This window comes from Oryza brachyantha, chromosome 3, assembly GCF_000231095.2.
Source record: "Oryza brachyantha chromosome 3, ObraRS2, whole genome shotgun sequence".
NCBI classification, from domain to species: Eukaryota; Viridiplantae; Streptophyta; class Magnoliopsida; order Poales; family Poaceae; genus Oryza; species Oryza brachyantha.
In genome coordinates this window covers 6,912,176-6,929,022 of record NC_023165.2, presented here as the reverse complement: position 1 = coordinate 6,929,022, position 16,847 = coordinate 6,912,176, and the positions used below count along the sequence as shown (strand labels likewise).

Genomic DNA, 16,847 nt, shown 5'->3' with positions numbered 1-16,847 from the left:
ATTTCTTACCGAAAATTTCGGTCTCAGTGATGTTGTTTTTGGTGTTGGTTAGTTTGCTTCGGTTTCTTAGTCTCAATTATTGTTACCCATTCTTTGGTGGAAGGGTAGGGAGGATAAAATGATAAGAATTTTGAATGTGAAATGATTGATGTGATTGTGTAAAAAATAATTATATTTTGATATAAGACTCAAATACTAAAAATGCTTACATTTTAGAATGAGAGAACACTATATTATAAACATTGTGGCATATGTTAAATCACGTAATAAAAGAATCATATACATGACACAGGCGATTGTTTGGCTTATTCAGGAAAAAAACCAAGTATCATATATGCAAAAAAATATTTGATGAATACAATTTTATAGATGTATTCTTAGTGATCTAAGAGCCAAGGGTGATGTATTCTTAGTGATATAAGAGCCAAGGGTGGAAAATAAACTCCGATAAAAAACCCTCAAAATTTAAGATTAAAAATTTAAATTTTGTTTTATAAGCATAAATGAAAAGATAGGGTTAGACGTCTGTACGCTTTTTCACTGGGTTAGTTGTAAGAGTTTATTTTGAACAAAAGTTTCACGAGATGTTCCTTAAGTTTATGAATAATCAACTTTAAATTTAAGATTAAAAATTTAATTTTTGCTTATAAATATAAGCAGAAGCAAAAAAGATGAATCCCATAACGATTGCCATTCTAAAGGATTTCTTGTGCATTCTGTAAGTTACGTATATATTTAAGAATTAAAAGCAATCTGTTCTCTTCAAACACGTAGCTCCACTAACATTTCAAAAGCCATATGACTTACCTGCGTCCCTAAAAATGAGCATCATATGTGGGTAACACTTTCCAGTTTCCAGGTAAAATGTCAACTTTTGCATGATCGTGTTTGTAACTCGGCCCCAATGATCAGGCCACTTCTGGTCCCTGATCATCATCTTTTATCCACAATGAGATCAGAAATCCCAGTGCGGATTCTCCCTTTAGATACCTTTAGTGCAAGGTCGTGCAGATTCAGAGGTTCAGTCACCTCATTACTTCATCATTCATGGACCAAAGCCATTCTCACATGCACATACTGTATATGCTGGGACATCAGCCAATTGCAATATTCCTTTTTCTTCTCTCTTGTCTCCATTTGCAACTGCAAGAGCCTCGCATGGCTATTACTAATCCATCCATCTGTTCACCGTCAAGCCTCTACTTGGTTCAGCCTTTACCTGGGTTGCTTTCATCTGTTAGAGGGTCATCTTCACGCTTTTTTAAGGAAAAAACTAAATGACATAGTTACAAATCAAAAAAATATGAATAAAACTTTTATACATGTGTATTTAGTAATCTAAATGCAAAGGTTAAAAAATATACTACGATGAAAAAAAACCCTCAAAACCAACTTTAAATTTTGGTCTATAAATATAAACGAAAGCTATAAAACCGTGGTGTTAGATCTGGATGCCTGATTGGAGCCAAGCTACTGCTGGCGTGGCTTTAGATTTTAGTCTACCTGCTCCCACAATGCAAGGAGTGGATGTATCTTTCAGGGGGCTCAATTCTAGTCTAGCCTGAGGAAGTGTGGATGCATCGTGCTGTCGATTCCCGTCTGTTCAAAGATCTCATTCACCTCGATTTCTATCGGTGTTGCAGCAGTCATGTCTCGCGAGGAATAGTATGGCTGACGGACTAAGAAACATGAAAGCTGATGTTAGTTGTCAGGATCAAATGGCCTTAGCCTCTCAGGATTAGGTGATTCACCGAATCAAAACGACGTACTGAAGCTTTAGGATTTGTGATGATCTCTGTGTGAATCAGTACGTCAACATATAACTAACAGAGTGAGAGAGAGGGACAGCTACTCTCTGATTAATTTTTTTTCTCTTCTGCTGAACTCTGAACTAAATTAACATGAACAATTATGCCGTTCGTTTTACTCCCATAGGCCCATTGTTTCTTCTAGACGGATGTCAACCTGCGGCTGTTGACGATGCACACATCGAAAGCTGTTACCGGTAGTAGTTAGCACTAACGAAGAAGTTTGGCGCGTACCAGAAAGTTTATGACTTCTGATAGGTTAAATAATCTCTCTCAGCATTGGTCTGGAAGGTGTAGCAGATATTGACCGCTGAAGGCTTCAGCTACACAGTGCACATACTGACGTATGCATATTGTAGAAGCAGTAGCTCGGAATAATTGGCTGTCATTACACCATGATGCAGGCAGGGCCTGTTCAATTAGTGATAGAGCTGGAAGAAACTGACCTTCGTACGTTTTAGCCGACGATTCGGATGTTTGAAACATTCTTCAGAGTCCTTGCAAGCAAGCATGCTTCAAGATTTTTCTATGCAGCCATTTTTCGAAGGCATGCTGCATCTCTTTTTTTGCTTGCCACCGGCCACTACTTTCGACATCAAATTTTCAATGCAATTGATTTGAAGATTTCTCAATTCAATCCACAGTCCTGGAAGTACCTGAAACAGATCGGTTGCTTGTGTTGCTTAGCAAAATGTCTCCCTAAAGCATGCCCAATATCTTGAACAGTTGCCAATCTTCCATACCATTTCCTATCCATTTACTCTGTGCGTGTGTCAGCACATGTTCAGCAAGAAGATGAGCAGAAGAACAGCAAAGCCTAGGAGGTTAATTAAAGAAGTAATACTTCTCTCCCCCACATGATGCATGCCCTGATGCCCATATCCATTTCATATCACAGCTTCCCAAGTGGGCAGCTGTGGTCACCTATGCAAATATCAAAGCACTCCCTAAGACCATCCAAAATTGATTAGTTTATATAAAACACAGAGGTATGGTTACGTGATACTAGCAGGTAGCATCCCTCACAAACAGACATGAACAGCACAACACATCAGGGACTGGGATACCACAAACTCTCCTCCTCCTCTTCCTCCCTTCCTCCAGGATCATGGCCTACCTGGCCTTCAGCTAATCAGCCACCTACCAAATAATTCTCTCCTAGAGACCAAGTCATAACTAAAGGAGCCCTTAATTAGTACTCATGGTGAATAAAAGACTTACCTAGATGATGCCTTGGGAATCCAAATGATAGTACTATCATTCTCTGTCAGTATTGAACCTTTTGGAAAGATGAGTAATCAGAAGCTGAACATATATCCATGCAAGAACAATTTGCTTAGCTAGATGTTAATAATTCAGGCCCAATCATGTATAATAAACCAAGGAAATGGATTAATTAGTTCCTGATTCACCAAATCCTCAACAAACTTTAACTAACAGCTAGGTACTAATACTGCAACACAAGTGCTCCCTTCTCTTCTCCCCTTCCTTGCTGGCCTACCAATCTAATCCAGTACTGCAAACAAAGTCAAACAATCCTTCAGTCCTCACCTCCAACCACCATGACAGCAAACCATAAACACAATCTGACCGAAACACCCCTGCACCTCTCTAATTAATTATGCATGCTAAAGACTTGATCTTCTAGGAGACTAAGAGCAAGTTCAATAGTATAGCCAATTATTGGCTCTAATTCATCTATAGTCAATCTAATAGTCAACTCATACAATAGTTACCTACAAAACATCTGGTCCCACATGTCATACACACATTTTATTTTGGAGCCCGTCTGCAGCTGACTACAAATTGGTAGCCCACCTCTATACTCTCTCTTCTCTTATCTTCTTAAAATATACTTATAGCTGGTTTATAACCTGTTATTGTACCTGCTCTAAAGACAATCACTGGATCTTGATTTCAGGGGTGGTGATGCACATTGTTTTCAGAGTTTCAGAAGTTTCAGACCAAGGGCAATCATGGCAAATTCTCCTTGGGCTCCCGTTAAACCTTCCCTATCCAATTCCAACTCCCTCCCTCCCTACACAAGCAACAAGAGCAGCACACCAGCATCCAAGAAGAGGAGCGAGGAGGAGGAAGGAAGGTAGAGACGAGACGAGCCGCTGCCTGCCTCTCAAAGCAAGCCATCATTAGCCACCAAATGCAGGCATGCGTCATATAGCTGACAGGACAAGAAGCAGAGGCAGAGGTAGAAGAAGAGGAAGAAGTGACAGCTTCCAGCCGCCATGTCGTATGACCAGATGATCGCGCCGCTTCTTGGAGCCGGCCGGTCGGCGTGGACGGCTCACGACGGCGGCGAGGCCGTGGTGAGGCAGATACTCAAGTGCACGAGGTGGCAGCTCGAGGAGACCACGGACTTCGTCACCTGCCCGTACCACTACTACTGCGACAGCTCCTACCCGGGCGACTACCACGCCGCCGTCGGCGCGCTCGTCGCCGCCTTCGCCGCGTACTGCTTCCTCTCCACGCTCGCGTTCACCGTCCTCGACCTCGCGAGGAGCAACGCGACGGGGGTCAGGGGCATCAAGCGGAAGTACCTGCTCCCCTCGGGGCCCTTCCTGCTCCCGCTGGTGCTGCTCGTGCTCGCCAAGGGGCAGCGGATCAACGCCGTGTTCCCGCTCGCGCAGCTCGGCCCGGCATTGCTGCTGCTGCTGCAGGCGTCGGCGCTCGCGTTCCGGAACGAGGCCGACGGGGACATCCGCTACGCGGTGCTGGAGGCGTCCACCGTCTCCGGCGTGCTTCACGCCAGCCTGTACCTGGACGCCGTCGTGCTGCCCTACTACACGGGCCAGGAGGCGCTCCGGTGGTCGCAGTTCTCCGGCGAGTGCGCGTCCTGCCTCTGCCGGATGGAGCCGCTCGTCGTCGGCGGCACGGCGGTGCGGTACCGGGGCCTGTCCAAGACGGCGCTGGCGATCATCTTCGCGCTGTGCTCGCGGATGGTGTGCCGGATTTACGGCGAGGAGCGGCTCAGCGCGTGGACGCGGTCGGCGCTGGAGGCCGCCGGCTGGGTGTTCGTCGCGGCCGACGCGGTCTACCTCGTAGGCTGGGTCGCCGTGGAGGGCGGCGCCGTCAGTGTGTTGGCGTACAGCCTTGTCGCCGGGCTCGTCTTCCTCGGCGTCTTCGGCAAGGTCTACAGATTCTTGGCATGGTTGGAGACGAGACAATCTCAATGGAAATCAAGCCTCTGCCATAGCGCTGTATGATACTTCGTCAGAAACAACACAAAATCTGTAAAAAGAAAAAGAAACCATTTTCTTAGCTCACCTTTTGTTCATTTGTACAATGCACACAATGAGAAAAACGAAAGTTGCAATTTTTTCATGCTTAGATAAATTTTCTGAAGCCATCCTGATTTCTGAAAGCCTGAACTTTGCTGATGAATCTTCAGAGTTACTTCTCCATTTTTCGATATGTTTTTTTTTCTTGGATAGCAGCTTCCTCATCACATCACACGTTAGATATTCAGCTTCGAATTAGACACGTGTACTGCACTTTTGGATCTATAATTAGTTCGAACCTCTGATTTTGCATAAGCATGTCGAGAGGTTAGTTGGGTCAGGTTAGGTTACAGTGCCACGATTTGGCAGATGAGAATGGTGTCAGAGAAGTTGAATGGGACAAACCAGCAATGAGCCAGGGACAATGTGGTGGTTCAGGACATGTCAAGTGACACAACAACTGACGGCTTCTGCAAGCCCAGTTCTTGGAGGCTTCCTCTCTGAGAGTTGTTTTCTTCTGCTCCTTCTCGTTGTCATCAATCAATCCTTCCCAAGTCTGAACCGAAGTGGTTGGAGCATTCACCTGATGTCTAACCTGTTTGGGATGAAACTCAAGAACAGTAGACAACTACATGCTCACTACAGTAACTGATGATGCAAGGACTGCAGAGAATCTGCTTCTGATGAATGAGAATGAAGGGTAGCAACAATAAGTTAGAAGTGATAGTATTTGGCCCTACATTCTGATTTGCAATGATCAAAGTGTTTGACTTGGTAAGATTGCAGGGAATCCCGGACTTTTTCTTGAACAAAGCTGCTTGTGTTTTTATGCCTCGTGCATTATCTGAATGAAAAAGTCATTGCTTTTTTTTTTATGAGAAGTTCTGAAGGAAAAAGTCATCTGCACACAGCCTTCAGACTTCTCCTCGAGAATGATTAGGTACCCGTGATCAACAAACTGGAACGGGTCTCGGTCAAGTTCATTGTTCAAATCAATCGGCTCTTCGTGCATTGTAAGCAAGCTTAAGGATATAGTTGATTGATAGCATGTTGTCACTTTCAGAGCCAGTGGCTACAAGTGTGCAGGAGCAGGACGGGCTCATGCTTGTAACATCCTTGTCTTCCAACCCCCTTTCCCTTTGGCTTTACAACCATGTGCACATAAAGTTCTGATGTTGCCATGAGTTTTGGAGTAATTGAAGGAAAAAAAAAGTGTATCAGATAATGCTCAACTCAAGGATTGCATTCCCTGATGTGAAGAATTGCTAATGAACTTCTCAATTATAGAATGATAACACACAAGGATTGCATTCACTAATGTGAAGAATTACCATGGAGATAAAAGTTGATGGCTTAAAGGTTAAACTAGATTTTTCTTCAGTAAGATTGATCAGCTAATTCCATTTGCGTGTTGAGGCAAGATGATCTGCGAAGCTACATGCGTGCGGACGCGGTCGCTGTTCGTGCAGTTTCATTAGGATTAGGTGGTCGCTGTTCTGACTTGAGTGTACGCTATAGTTTATGAATCATGTAGCGGTCTATGGGCTCCTGTAGCGCGTCTGATTGCGTACACATGACTTTGTTGCTGCTGCTTTACAATTATTTTTTTGGGGAAGGCTAATCGAGCACGCTTTGACTGACTCTCGGCGACCATTGTCGACGGCTGCTTCCCTTGTCACTTGTGCTCATGTCTGTTATCGGTTTATCTTAAGCAAATAGTACTATGAAATATTAAAATGAGTTGTTTCACTGTCGACTAGTGGTCTTTATTAGAAAAAAAATCGAGTAACTGAACTAAACACTACCGTAAAAATCCTATAAAATTCATGTGTTTCAAAAGAACCCATATAATTTATTACTTGTTATTAGCTTCCCAAGTGCTCAAACAACGCTACAATCCATTACCTGCTTACCTCAAATCAGTACTTCAGTGGATAACTCGCATTTTGACCAAAAATAATCCTATAACAAATCTTGTCAAGCCAACCTTTTCATCCTAGCGAATAGATTCCCAGAATTGAGCGAACTGCTTACTCACAAGCAACTTTTGTTAGGTTGTGCTTGTGCAAAACAATCTCACAACCCAGGTCCGGTTGTGTTCAATAGCTAAGATTTTTCTCAGATTTTCTTCTCAACTTTTGCATCGCACACTTCCTAAACTGGTCCACTTTTGAAAAAAAAGTTTATATATAGATATTCATCATATTACCTTTCTAAAATAGATTTTTATTTTTATATAAGTTAATTTCATAGTTTGCACCATTAGATAACCATATAAAAATCAGATAATCTGTAGGAGAAAATAGGCCCAGTTAAGGCCCAAGAGATTTAACATCCCAAAAGCTCCCAAAAATAATGAGCCAGCCCAACTTGATCCGATGCGGGCTGCGGGCCTGCGGCCACCGACTCCGCGTAAGGCAACGAGTCCACGGGGCTTTTGGTTCGCCGTCTAAACCGCACGCGCTCGATTTCCTCGTGTCCCGTCTGCCGTGCCGTGCTCCTCCGTCCCACTCGCTTTCCCTTCCCCCAAATCGCCGGCCGCCGCCATGGAGAAGGAGAAGAAGCTGTCCTTCTCCATCCCCTCCAAGGCCCGGCCGCCCAGGCCGGCCTCGCGCCCCGCCGCCGCCGCCGCAGAGGCGTCCGACGGCGGCGAGCACTCGGCCTCCTCCGCGCGCGCCGCCCCGGCCCCGCAGTTCGTCACCGAGTTCGACCCGACCCAAACCCTAGCCACCGGGCCCGCGCCGGCTGTCATCGCGCCGCTCCAGAACTCCGGCCACTTCCTCAACCACCGCTCCCGCAAGCCCTCCTCCCTCCCCACCCCCGAGGAGGAGGCGGCCCTCGCCGCGTCCGCCGCCGGTGGCCCCTCCTTCGTGCTCGATACCTCCACCGCCCCTGACAACCCCTCCTCCCACATCGCCTATGGCCTCACCGTCCGCAACGCCGCGGCGGAATCGGAGAGGGCGGTGGCTCCCGCAGCCGCGACGGAGCCGGAGAAGACACCACCTCCTCCAGCTGATGCCCCTGGTGGCGACCTTATGCTGCGGAGGTACAAGGAGGACATGGCCAGCCTCCCCGATCACCGCGGCTTAGACGAGTTCCTCGAGGTGCCTGTGGAGGGATTTGGTGCTGCGCTACTTGCTGGCTATGGCTGGTCTGAGGGTAAAGGTATTGGCAGGAACAACAAGGGTGATACCAAGGTTGTTGAATATGACCGCCGTGCTGGTACACAAGGGTTAGGCTACAACCCCTCCGAGGCTGACCCTAAGAAGACCCGCTCTGGTGAATGGGTTGTTGGTGGGAAAAAAGAGACCCAGAATGGAAATGCGAAGAAGAGAGATCATGACAGTAGAAGTAGAACAGATGGTAGAGGATCAAACACTCGTTACAGTAGAGGTGGAACAGAAGATAGAGACTCAAGCGCTCACCAGAAGAGATCCAGTGAGCGTAGGGCAGAGAGAGAGGTCCAAGAAAAGGTTAGAAATTCTCGAGATACCAGACAGGTTAAGATTGGTGGTGGTGGTGGTGACAAGGTTCGCTGGTTACATAGCGATATCAGGGTTAGGGTGGTTAGTGAGAGGTTGAGCAAGAGGCTGTACTTAAAAAAAGGGAAAGTTCTTGATGTGGTGGGGCCTACAACATGTGACATAATTATGGATGATCGTTCGGAGCTGGTGCAAGGGGTGGAGCAGGATATGCTTGAAACAGTCCTACCACGGACGAACGGGCTGGTGCTTTTGCTTGGTGGGGAGCACAAGGGAATGTGTGGTCACCTTATAGAGAAGAATTCAGAGGAGGAAACCGGAGTGGTGGAGCTATCCAATACAAAGGACATGCTACGGGTGAAATACGACCAGATTGCAGAATACATTGGAGACCCAGAGTCTCTTGAGTACTAACTGTTCTTATTCTTGAGGAGCTGCCATTTTTCTACCAAGAGTTCTCCTACATGCTAGGTAATATCAAATTCTTCTTAATGGTGAACTATCAGTTGCTGCTTGGATGTGAAGTTTTGAATAATAAATTCTTAGGTCTGCTTTGCTGTAACATGTTTGTGTAAGTCTGCTACATAATGATTGAAGGGCTCTCTGAGTCATTTCTGAAAAATCCTTTGTTTTGTTTCTTTCTAAAGCCTTAAGCAAACCACCATTTGCATTTTAGTAACTTCCTTGTGTAAGTCTGCCGTTTGATCCCCCAATACTTGCAATAATTGATGGTTTTAATAGCCTTGCAATGAAGGGTTATGTATTAACTAGCATGTTGGCTTGCGTGGCTAGCATTGTTATAAAGTATGCTTGCATAATAGCATATATACTTTCAGATTTTACTGTGAAAAATGTTTACGATGGTAATATAATTTTAAACTCTGCTTAAGTTGACCAAACTTTTATATCTGATATTCTGGTTAATGTATTAATTCATATGCCTATAAAGTAAATGTGATGAACCCTTTAGTATTCTCTTGACAATATAATAAATCAAAGCCATATAAACTTTATGGTATATTTGTCTTCTCCTATCCTTCCATCTTTATCTTTACCTAACAACATTCTTCACCTACCAAAAATGATATAGTGTATCATATATTCGTGATAATTCATAGCTTGTTACAAATAAGAAAATGTACATCATTATCAATATTTCTTGATTATTGGGTTTCTTATATTAAATTTTGTTGTATCAAATTTCATTGTTGTTGCTCACGGTTAGACTCTAGGAACTTTGTTGCCATGTTGGTATAGGTTTAATGATATTGTCTCACCTATTAGTTATCTTATTTAATGTAGATTGGTCAATCAAGCTATTTTCTTTTTCTTCAATTAACATGTGGATTCTCAGAATTTCCAATTAACATAAAAATTTCTAGCTATTTTTACCTCATAGGGTTAATATGGGATCCCTCGGAGAGCACCGAATTAATATAACCGCCTCATCATTTTGCTTTTAATAAACGTAAGCGAAACCACTTGTTAACAATTAAAAAATAATTTGTAGGTGAAATATTTATATACGTGTTCTTAGCAATCTAAAAGCATAGGCTGGAAAATAAACTACCATGGAAAAAATCTCCAAAATCAACTCATAACTTTAAGTTAATACTACATCTGTTCCAAAATATAAGTGTTTCTAGATTGTTTAGCATAGACTGATACCAAAAGATTCTGTTTTAGTCACTTCATTGGTCAATTTTTGAATTTTGAATTGATTAGATTCCTTTCTAAGCATATGATTGGCTCTGGAATCATTAGAATGATTGAAATCATGGAAATCAGTGTAGAGATGCTTATATTGTGGTACAAAAGTTGAGTCCTAGAAATGCTTATACTTTGGAAAGGAGGTGGGTTCCTCTCCCAATAGCATTTACGGCTAGCTAAACACTGTATGGCAGATCTACGGCTTTATGCAAGTTAATGTAACTTGATTAGGACACTGTCTGATTCTACCTGAAAGTCTCAGTTAATTCCAGTTTATCTCTCTCAACTCAATACTAACAGCTACATGGGGAAATAAGTTGAACCGTCCATTACTCACGCAGTACATAAATCAATGGCTGAGATGTTTTCTTCTTTTATTGATTATACTGTATATTTTTTGTTTATTTATTGTATTGACGTGGGAATTTCTAAATTTTGAGGGTAAACCTGGCGGCTTCTTTTTCTATTACTTTATTAAGTTAATATATGGTGGAAGATTCCTGGACATGCTGACTTCTTTAAATTTTTACCTTGTTACGTGTGTGAGGTCAGTTTTGTGGTTACATTGAGTTGCTTAGGGATGACTTAATTTGACTGTTCAACTTCAATATCTACAAACTAAGCATGCAAAAAACATTTTTATATTCATAACATACTTTACGTTTACTGTATATTTGTAAGTAGGAATTTTGTTGAATATCAGCCTCCCCAATTTGTTTGGAACTAAAGTCTAGTGCTGTTACTGTTGATTTCCTTGAATATCATAGAGTGTAAATCCTTGGAAGGATATTCTTCTTACAATTATTTGGAGGGTGCTTATATGTAAATTTTTTATTAAATGTAATAGCTGTGCTTATGAGTGCATATAAAAAAAAAACTTGCTCTTATATACTATCTCCGTTTCATATTGTAAGACTTTCTAGCCTTACCTAAATTCATCAATTGATGAATGTATATAATTTGTATATATGTCTAGATTCATTAGCATCCATATGATTCTAGGCAAGGCTAGAACGTCTTACATAGTGAAACAGAGGGAGTAGTATATATTGTAATCATCTTGTCTGTTAGCTATTGATTCCATTGTGACACCGTGAAATCCAAACTTTGTATATCAGAATACCCTATGCAGGTTGCATACACATCAAAGCATCTCACACCCATACAATATTTGGGTCACAGTTGTTACACTCAACTGCCTTAATGGTTGATCCCTTGACATCTTTCCAAAAATGGGCTTGTACCATGTTTGCATATTATGAACAATGGTCGCTCATATGGATTACCTTGTGATGCCTTATCCAAATCAACAAGAGATAGTTGCTACAACATTAAAGTGGTAAATGTGGGTTAAGTTTATCATAATGATAATAGTTGTGACTAAATATACCAAGAATTATAGAGTTGAAATAATAGCTACTGCATTAGCTGATCTGTACGAAACATTACAACACTTGAATACTTTTAGTCTCACAATTGCATATGATATATAGCGAGAACATCACCCCCTGCAGATATGATCAGTCACCTTTTCTTTCCTATGAGATCTTATTTGCTTCAGTTGGCAAAGTAGTTATATATGCATGGGATATTACCACAGTATTAGGAATGGATTTAAACAGAGCACCATCGCAATTGATGGACAGTAAGCTACATCGATCAGTGGTGCCCTTGCTAAATATAAGTTATGGTATGGTCATGGTGTGGCCATCATATATACTTGTGAATCTGCATATTACTGTCTTACAATATGTGGTAGGCCATTTTTATTGACTATGATATGCCATGTCATGTTTAGCTGCTTCTGGAGCTCCTTGAGGAATTATATCCCCTTTTGTTCTGCCCACCATACATTTCCCATTTTGCTGCTGCCATCATATAATCTATTTGTCAATTGCACTGTGATTTCCCTCACTGTTTTATCAACTCTTCTTACACCTTCTGGCTCTTCATTCGCGTGCTGGCAAGTAACAAGGCTGCTTGTAGAATATAAACAATGGGGAGGTCGATAACCTTCCATAAATAGGAATAAATTTCCTTAGAAATGTCTTGAATACACCGCTTCAGTCAGCAGCTTCCATCAATGTTGGCACACATCTCACTATTACAAACAAACTTAAACCCATTCTTACTCACCGATATGTAAATGCCTTGATATTACCGTATTACTGCCTTAGTCATCGAATACAATTGGTAGCCTAATTTATATTGTTTTAAAAATAGAGGAATGCACATATCCCCAAAGATGTCCTCGGTGACTTGTAACTTTAAGGTGCTAATGGGGTAACATAAGCCTGAATAGAGAGAAGACAATTGCTTATGAATGTTGCAAAAATGGCAAGTCTTACTCCACATGTATGTTCCATCTTGCATTTGACATCACATGATATGCATGTCTTTTTCTTTTCCTTCTATTTTGGCATCAGTAACTTATGCTTCATCCATTCTTAACCATAAATAGCAACAAGTCCACTCTTTTCTTTTGCAGTAACACCGAGCTTGACTTTTGTCAAGTGTCTCGTAAATGCATGCAGAAAAACCTCCCAGCTAATAATTTAAATTTTGTTTTTCATTGTTATCTAATCTATCCTGAACTCATAAATACAGATCTATCCAAAATTCCTAACCACAAATGGCAGCAATTTCATAAGTTTTATTTTCTTTTGGCAGTGCCATCAAATCCTGTATTTGGCTAAGTATCTCACAGGTTAAAACCTTCTAACAGTTTGTATTTTCACCTTTATCTATCCAAAGCTAAGTATCTCATAAAATCATGGGTTAAAATCTTTTAACAGTTCATGTTTGCACCGTTATCCACCCTAAATTAAGTATCTTGTAAATTCACTGATTAAAACCTTCTAACTTTCATGTTTTCACTGTTATCTATCCTAAACTAAGTATCACGTAAATTCACGGATTAAAACCTTCTAAGAGTTTATGTTTTCACCTTTACCTATCCAAAACTAAGTATCTCGTAAATTCACGGATTAAAACCTATCACGTAAATTCACGGATTAAAACCTTCTAAGAGTTTATGTTTTCACCTTTACCTATCCAAAAGTAAGGATCTCGTAAATTCATGGATTAAAACCTTCTACCAGTTCATGCTTTCACTGTTATAGATCCTAAACTTATTAAAACCTTCTATCAGTTCATGCTTTCACTGTTATAGATCTTAAACTAAGTATATTGTAAATTCACAGATTAAAACCTTCTAACGGTTCGTATTTTCACTGTTATCTATATCTACTAAGACTCATCAATAGGTACCTATTGAACCCCATGCAGCCATGCTTCACTTCATCTCTATATAACCTCTCATGTAACCTCACCTCACCATATACAATCACTGCACACCATTCTTCCGCTGATAGGCAAGCTGTGCTAGAACTTACTTGATAGGAGATGGTCAAGTGTAGGCCACACACAAGTAGGAAAATGATTGGGGTCAAGTGTGGGAACAAGGTGAGAGATGCATGCTTTTCCAGGCGCCACACAACCATCTTCAACAAGGCCAACGAGCTTGCTATCCTCTGTGGCGTGATGGTTGCTGCTGTTTTTGTCTCACCCAATGCCAATGGTGGAATTTTCTCATTTGGCTACCCATCTGTTAGCACTGTGGCAAATCGTTTCCTTGCTGATCATGCTGCAAGCAGCACCAGCGTGAGTAACTCAACCCAAGGTGGGAGGGATGTGGAAATTCGTGAACTAGAGCGTGAAGAAAGGGAGTTGACAGAGCAACTACAAGCTTCCACATATCAAAATAAGCTTCTGCAGGAGGCAATAGCAGCATTGGATGGAGGGCGGATGATGCAACTCCTTCGGTGTGATTTTGCTGAGTTTGGGCCGAAAGATCTAGTGGGGCCACGGTAACCTGCTAATGAAGGTAAAGATCTTTGCTAATGAAAGGAGGAACAAAATGTTGCAGGATAATGCCATGGGTGTCCATGCGGTAGCAAAACCATAATTTCCATCTGGTTAGTGTGCTGTGCTGTTGGCTCACCCTTATTCAGAAAGGGCTTCATATATTCCTCGGTTGTAATGTTGTGTGTGGGGTTTGCTCCATGGGAATTCACTATGATTATTTTACCAAATGATGAAAACAAATATATCACAAGAATATTGTGGGTTGTCATATTTGCAGGGACTGAGCGCCTATAATTTATATCAACATTGTTGGTATTGTGTATTTTATTTTACTTCTAGTGTTGGGTAGAGCTCACTGACTGCTAGCTACTATTTTAGTTATATTTAAACCTTGTTTCTTTTAATTCCAGCTGCTATAATCTTTGGTGAATTTATATTATTTGTCCTGTTTGTGATTAAATCTATCTACTTGTTTGTCTGGTTGTTGCATTGCATATAGTTTATTGATGTTCATTTTCATGGGAACTTATACCAGTATCTGATTGGGATTGTTAGTCACCAGTTAATCTGTAAATGTCTTCTCTGTGCAACATTTTTGCTTCAGTTATCTCTTAATTTATTAAAATAGTTCACATTGTTTGTGGTGAACTTACCTATCCTGATTTGACACGGTGAGGGGATAACAGTGAGAAAGGAAAGGATAAGTGGAGATGGATTTGTATCGTGTTGCAGCTTGCGGCTACACACATTTATTGAATCCCTTGCATGGCCAAGCCTGCTATATAGTGATGCTGTTCTTTTCAGTATAGACCTAGATACAGAATTCTATGGTACCAAACTAATTTCTAGTCTGCTGCATCTGCTGGTACTGAAAATTGCCACTTTAAATCGGTAAATTCTTCACATTTGGTTTTCTAAAACTGCATTTGTTTCCTCCACACCCATATTTCCTGTGTGTTTTGTTCTCAGCTCATTGTGCTCTATGTCGTAGCCCTTGTCTGAGACCTTTTCCTATGATGATTGCAGGTGAAGTTTAAAGTAGAAATGAATTTGAAAACATACTCTACTCTAAAACTGGTGAAAACTGACAAGCTAGAAGATGACACATCTGCCATTCTGCCGATCTGCCCAATGGGTTTATTGACCTAATCAACTGGAATTTATGTATTTGAAGTATGATGCCCTTTCTCTGATCCACGTCAATGAAAACTCAACATCTCTAGATTTTTGCAGATGGCAGTTACGAATTTTCTTTGCATTGCCTCAATCTTCTCTCTTTTCTGATTTGTACTTTTTTTTCCCCTCCTAGAAACTTATTAGCTTGTGTTGTGCATGATATATGCAGGGTGGCAATTCCCAGTTGTGGTTCTGCAATTCTCTTGCTGCCATCTACTTTCTGCTAAGATACTGTGAGATGATTTCCTGCGGAGATGCTCTATTGTATATTATACCGAGCTGCATACAGAAACATGCAAATTGTGCTATTTCCTAGATCTGTAATTCTGTATATACAAGTAGTGCACATGAGTAGATCAAATGTTATGGGAGGTTTAGTGACTCAGGGACAGTTTGTGGCTTTTATCTGCTAATGCGTCGCTGCAAATATGCCAGTTAACCCTTCTATTTTGATCTAACCTGTGCCATCTCAATTTAACATATCGGAATATGACTTGAGCCATATCTCCATTTCCGGTTGATCATTTCGTCATATTTTTGAAGTATGATGGTGTGCAGTATGCTGCGTCGAGATGGACATGTGGAGGGGAATTTTGGTGCACAGGCCATATGGTCCCAGCAGCATGTGCATGATACAGTTACATCGTGCTAAACACAAGCCGTCTTGAGCCCAAGCACTTTGCTGAACCTGAATGATCATTTGCATCATTTCCTCGACCTGGGCTAGCTGTTCATGACGGATCACTTAATGCGAGTGCAGTGTACACGTGCAATGATGAACGATCAATTATTTGTATATATATGTTTACAAGTCATCGAGAGGAAATGCCAACCATGGGCGTTTAGATAGGCCCGTCACTCGCTGGCCCATCTCTCGGCCTGTGGGCTATACCGCTGACACTTTTATTAGCAATACTCCTATAGAATTAATGTAGAGTTTTTTTAAGTTACCATCCTTTTTAGTGTAAAATTTTTTAGTGTAAAAAGTATGGTACTTTGAGGTACATTGTATCGTGAGATATTAAAAATTTGTACTAAAATTCTTGGTATCTTGAGATATTTTTCAAGGATGGTGAAAAAACCCATTAATGTATTATTACCCATTACACTTTCTACAGCATCTATCTGAGTCTCTAAAAGGAGTCATTTATTAGAGAACCAGTTAAATGTATGCCCTACTTACGATCCCGACATCCAAGAACAAAAATTTATGGGTTTTTTTTACCATCCTTGAAAAGATATCTTGAGGTATAAAGAAATTTTAGTGTAAAAATTTAGTACCTTAAGTTACATGTTACATGGTATCTTTACTAAATTTTTATACTGAAAATATGGTATTTGAAAGTACTTTTTTAAGGAAGATAAAAAAAATCTCAAAATTTATATGAGAGCACTCGCTGCTTATATCTCAACCGAGAGCAATCGATACATGTCAACGTCAATAATACCTGTGCAGCATAATACTTGTTAGGATGCAGCATGCAGGCTAATCATTTTGCTATATGGTTCACTCAACGCACTTATAAATATAGCTTTTAGTGAAAAATAATAATGTTTGGCGACCAGTT

At 41.2% G+C, this 16,847-nt stretch overlaps 2 protein-coding genes across 5 annotated transcripts; both read left to right on the top strand.

Annotated features, from left to right (window-relative positions):
- The first annotated feature begins 3,830 nt into the window (after window positions 1-3,830).
- On the top strand, window positions 3,831-5,241 carry LOC102711601. The gene has a single exon (XM_006649692.3). The coding sequence runs from the start codon at window positions 4,052-4,054 to the stop codon at window positions 5,027-5,029; it is 978 nt and encodes a 325-aa protein (XP_006649755.1). The 5' UTR covers window positions 3,831-4,051; the 3' UTR covers window positions 5,030-5,241.
- A 2,287-nt stretch (window positions 5,242-7,528) lies between these two features.
- Window positions 7,529-15,833, top strand: LOC102711329 (protein MOS2-like). Of its 4 annotated transcripts, none has more exons than XM_040521890.1 (3): window positions 7,530-8,997; window positions 15,130-15,342; window positions 15,449-15,830. In XM_040521890.1, the coding sequence occupies exon 1, from the start codon at window positions 7,591-7,593 to the stop codon at window positions 8,938-8,940; it is 1,350 nt and encodes a 449-aa protein (XP_040377824.1). In that variant the 5' UTR covers window positions 7,530-7,590; the 3' UTR covers window positions 8,941-8,997; window positions 15,130-15,342; window positions 15,449-15,830. The 4 variants fall into 4 exon arrangements, 3 of the variants coding, with proteins under 3 accessions (XP_040377825.1, XP_040377824.1, XP_015691022.2); XM_015835536.2 differs by having other exon boundaries at window positions 15,130-15,276; window positions 15,449-15,824; XR_005811347.1 differs by lacking the exon at window positions 7,530-8,997 and adding an exon at window positions 13,293-14,122 and having other exon boundaries at window positions 15,130-15,276; window positions 15,449-15,817.
- The last annotated feature ends 1,014 nt before the right edge of the window (window positions 15,834-16,847 follow it).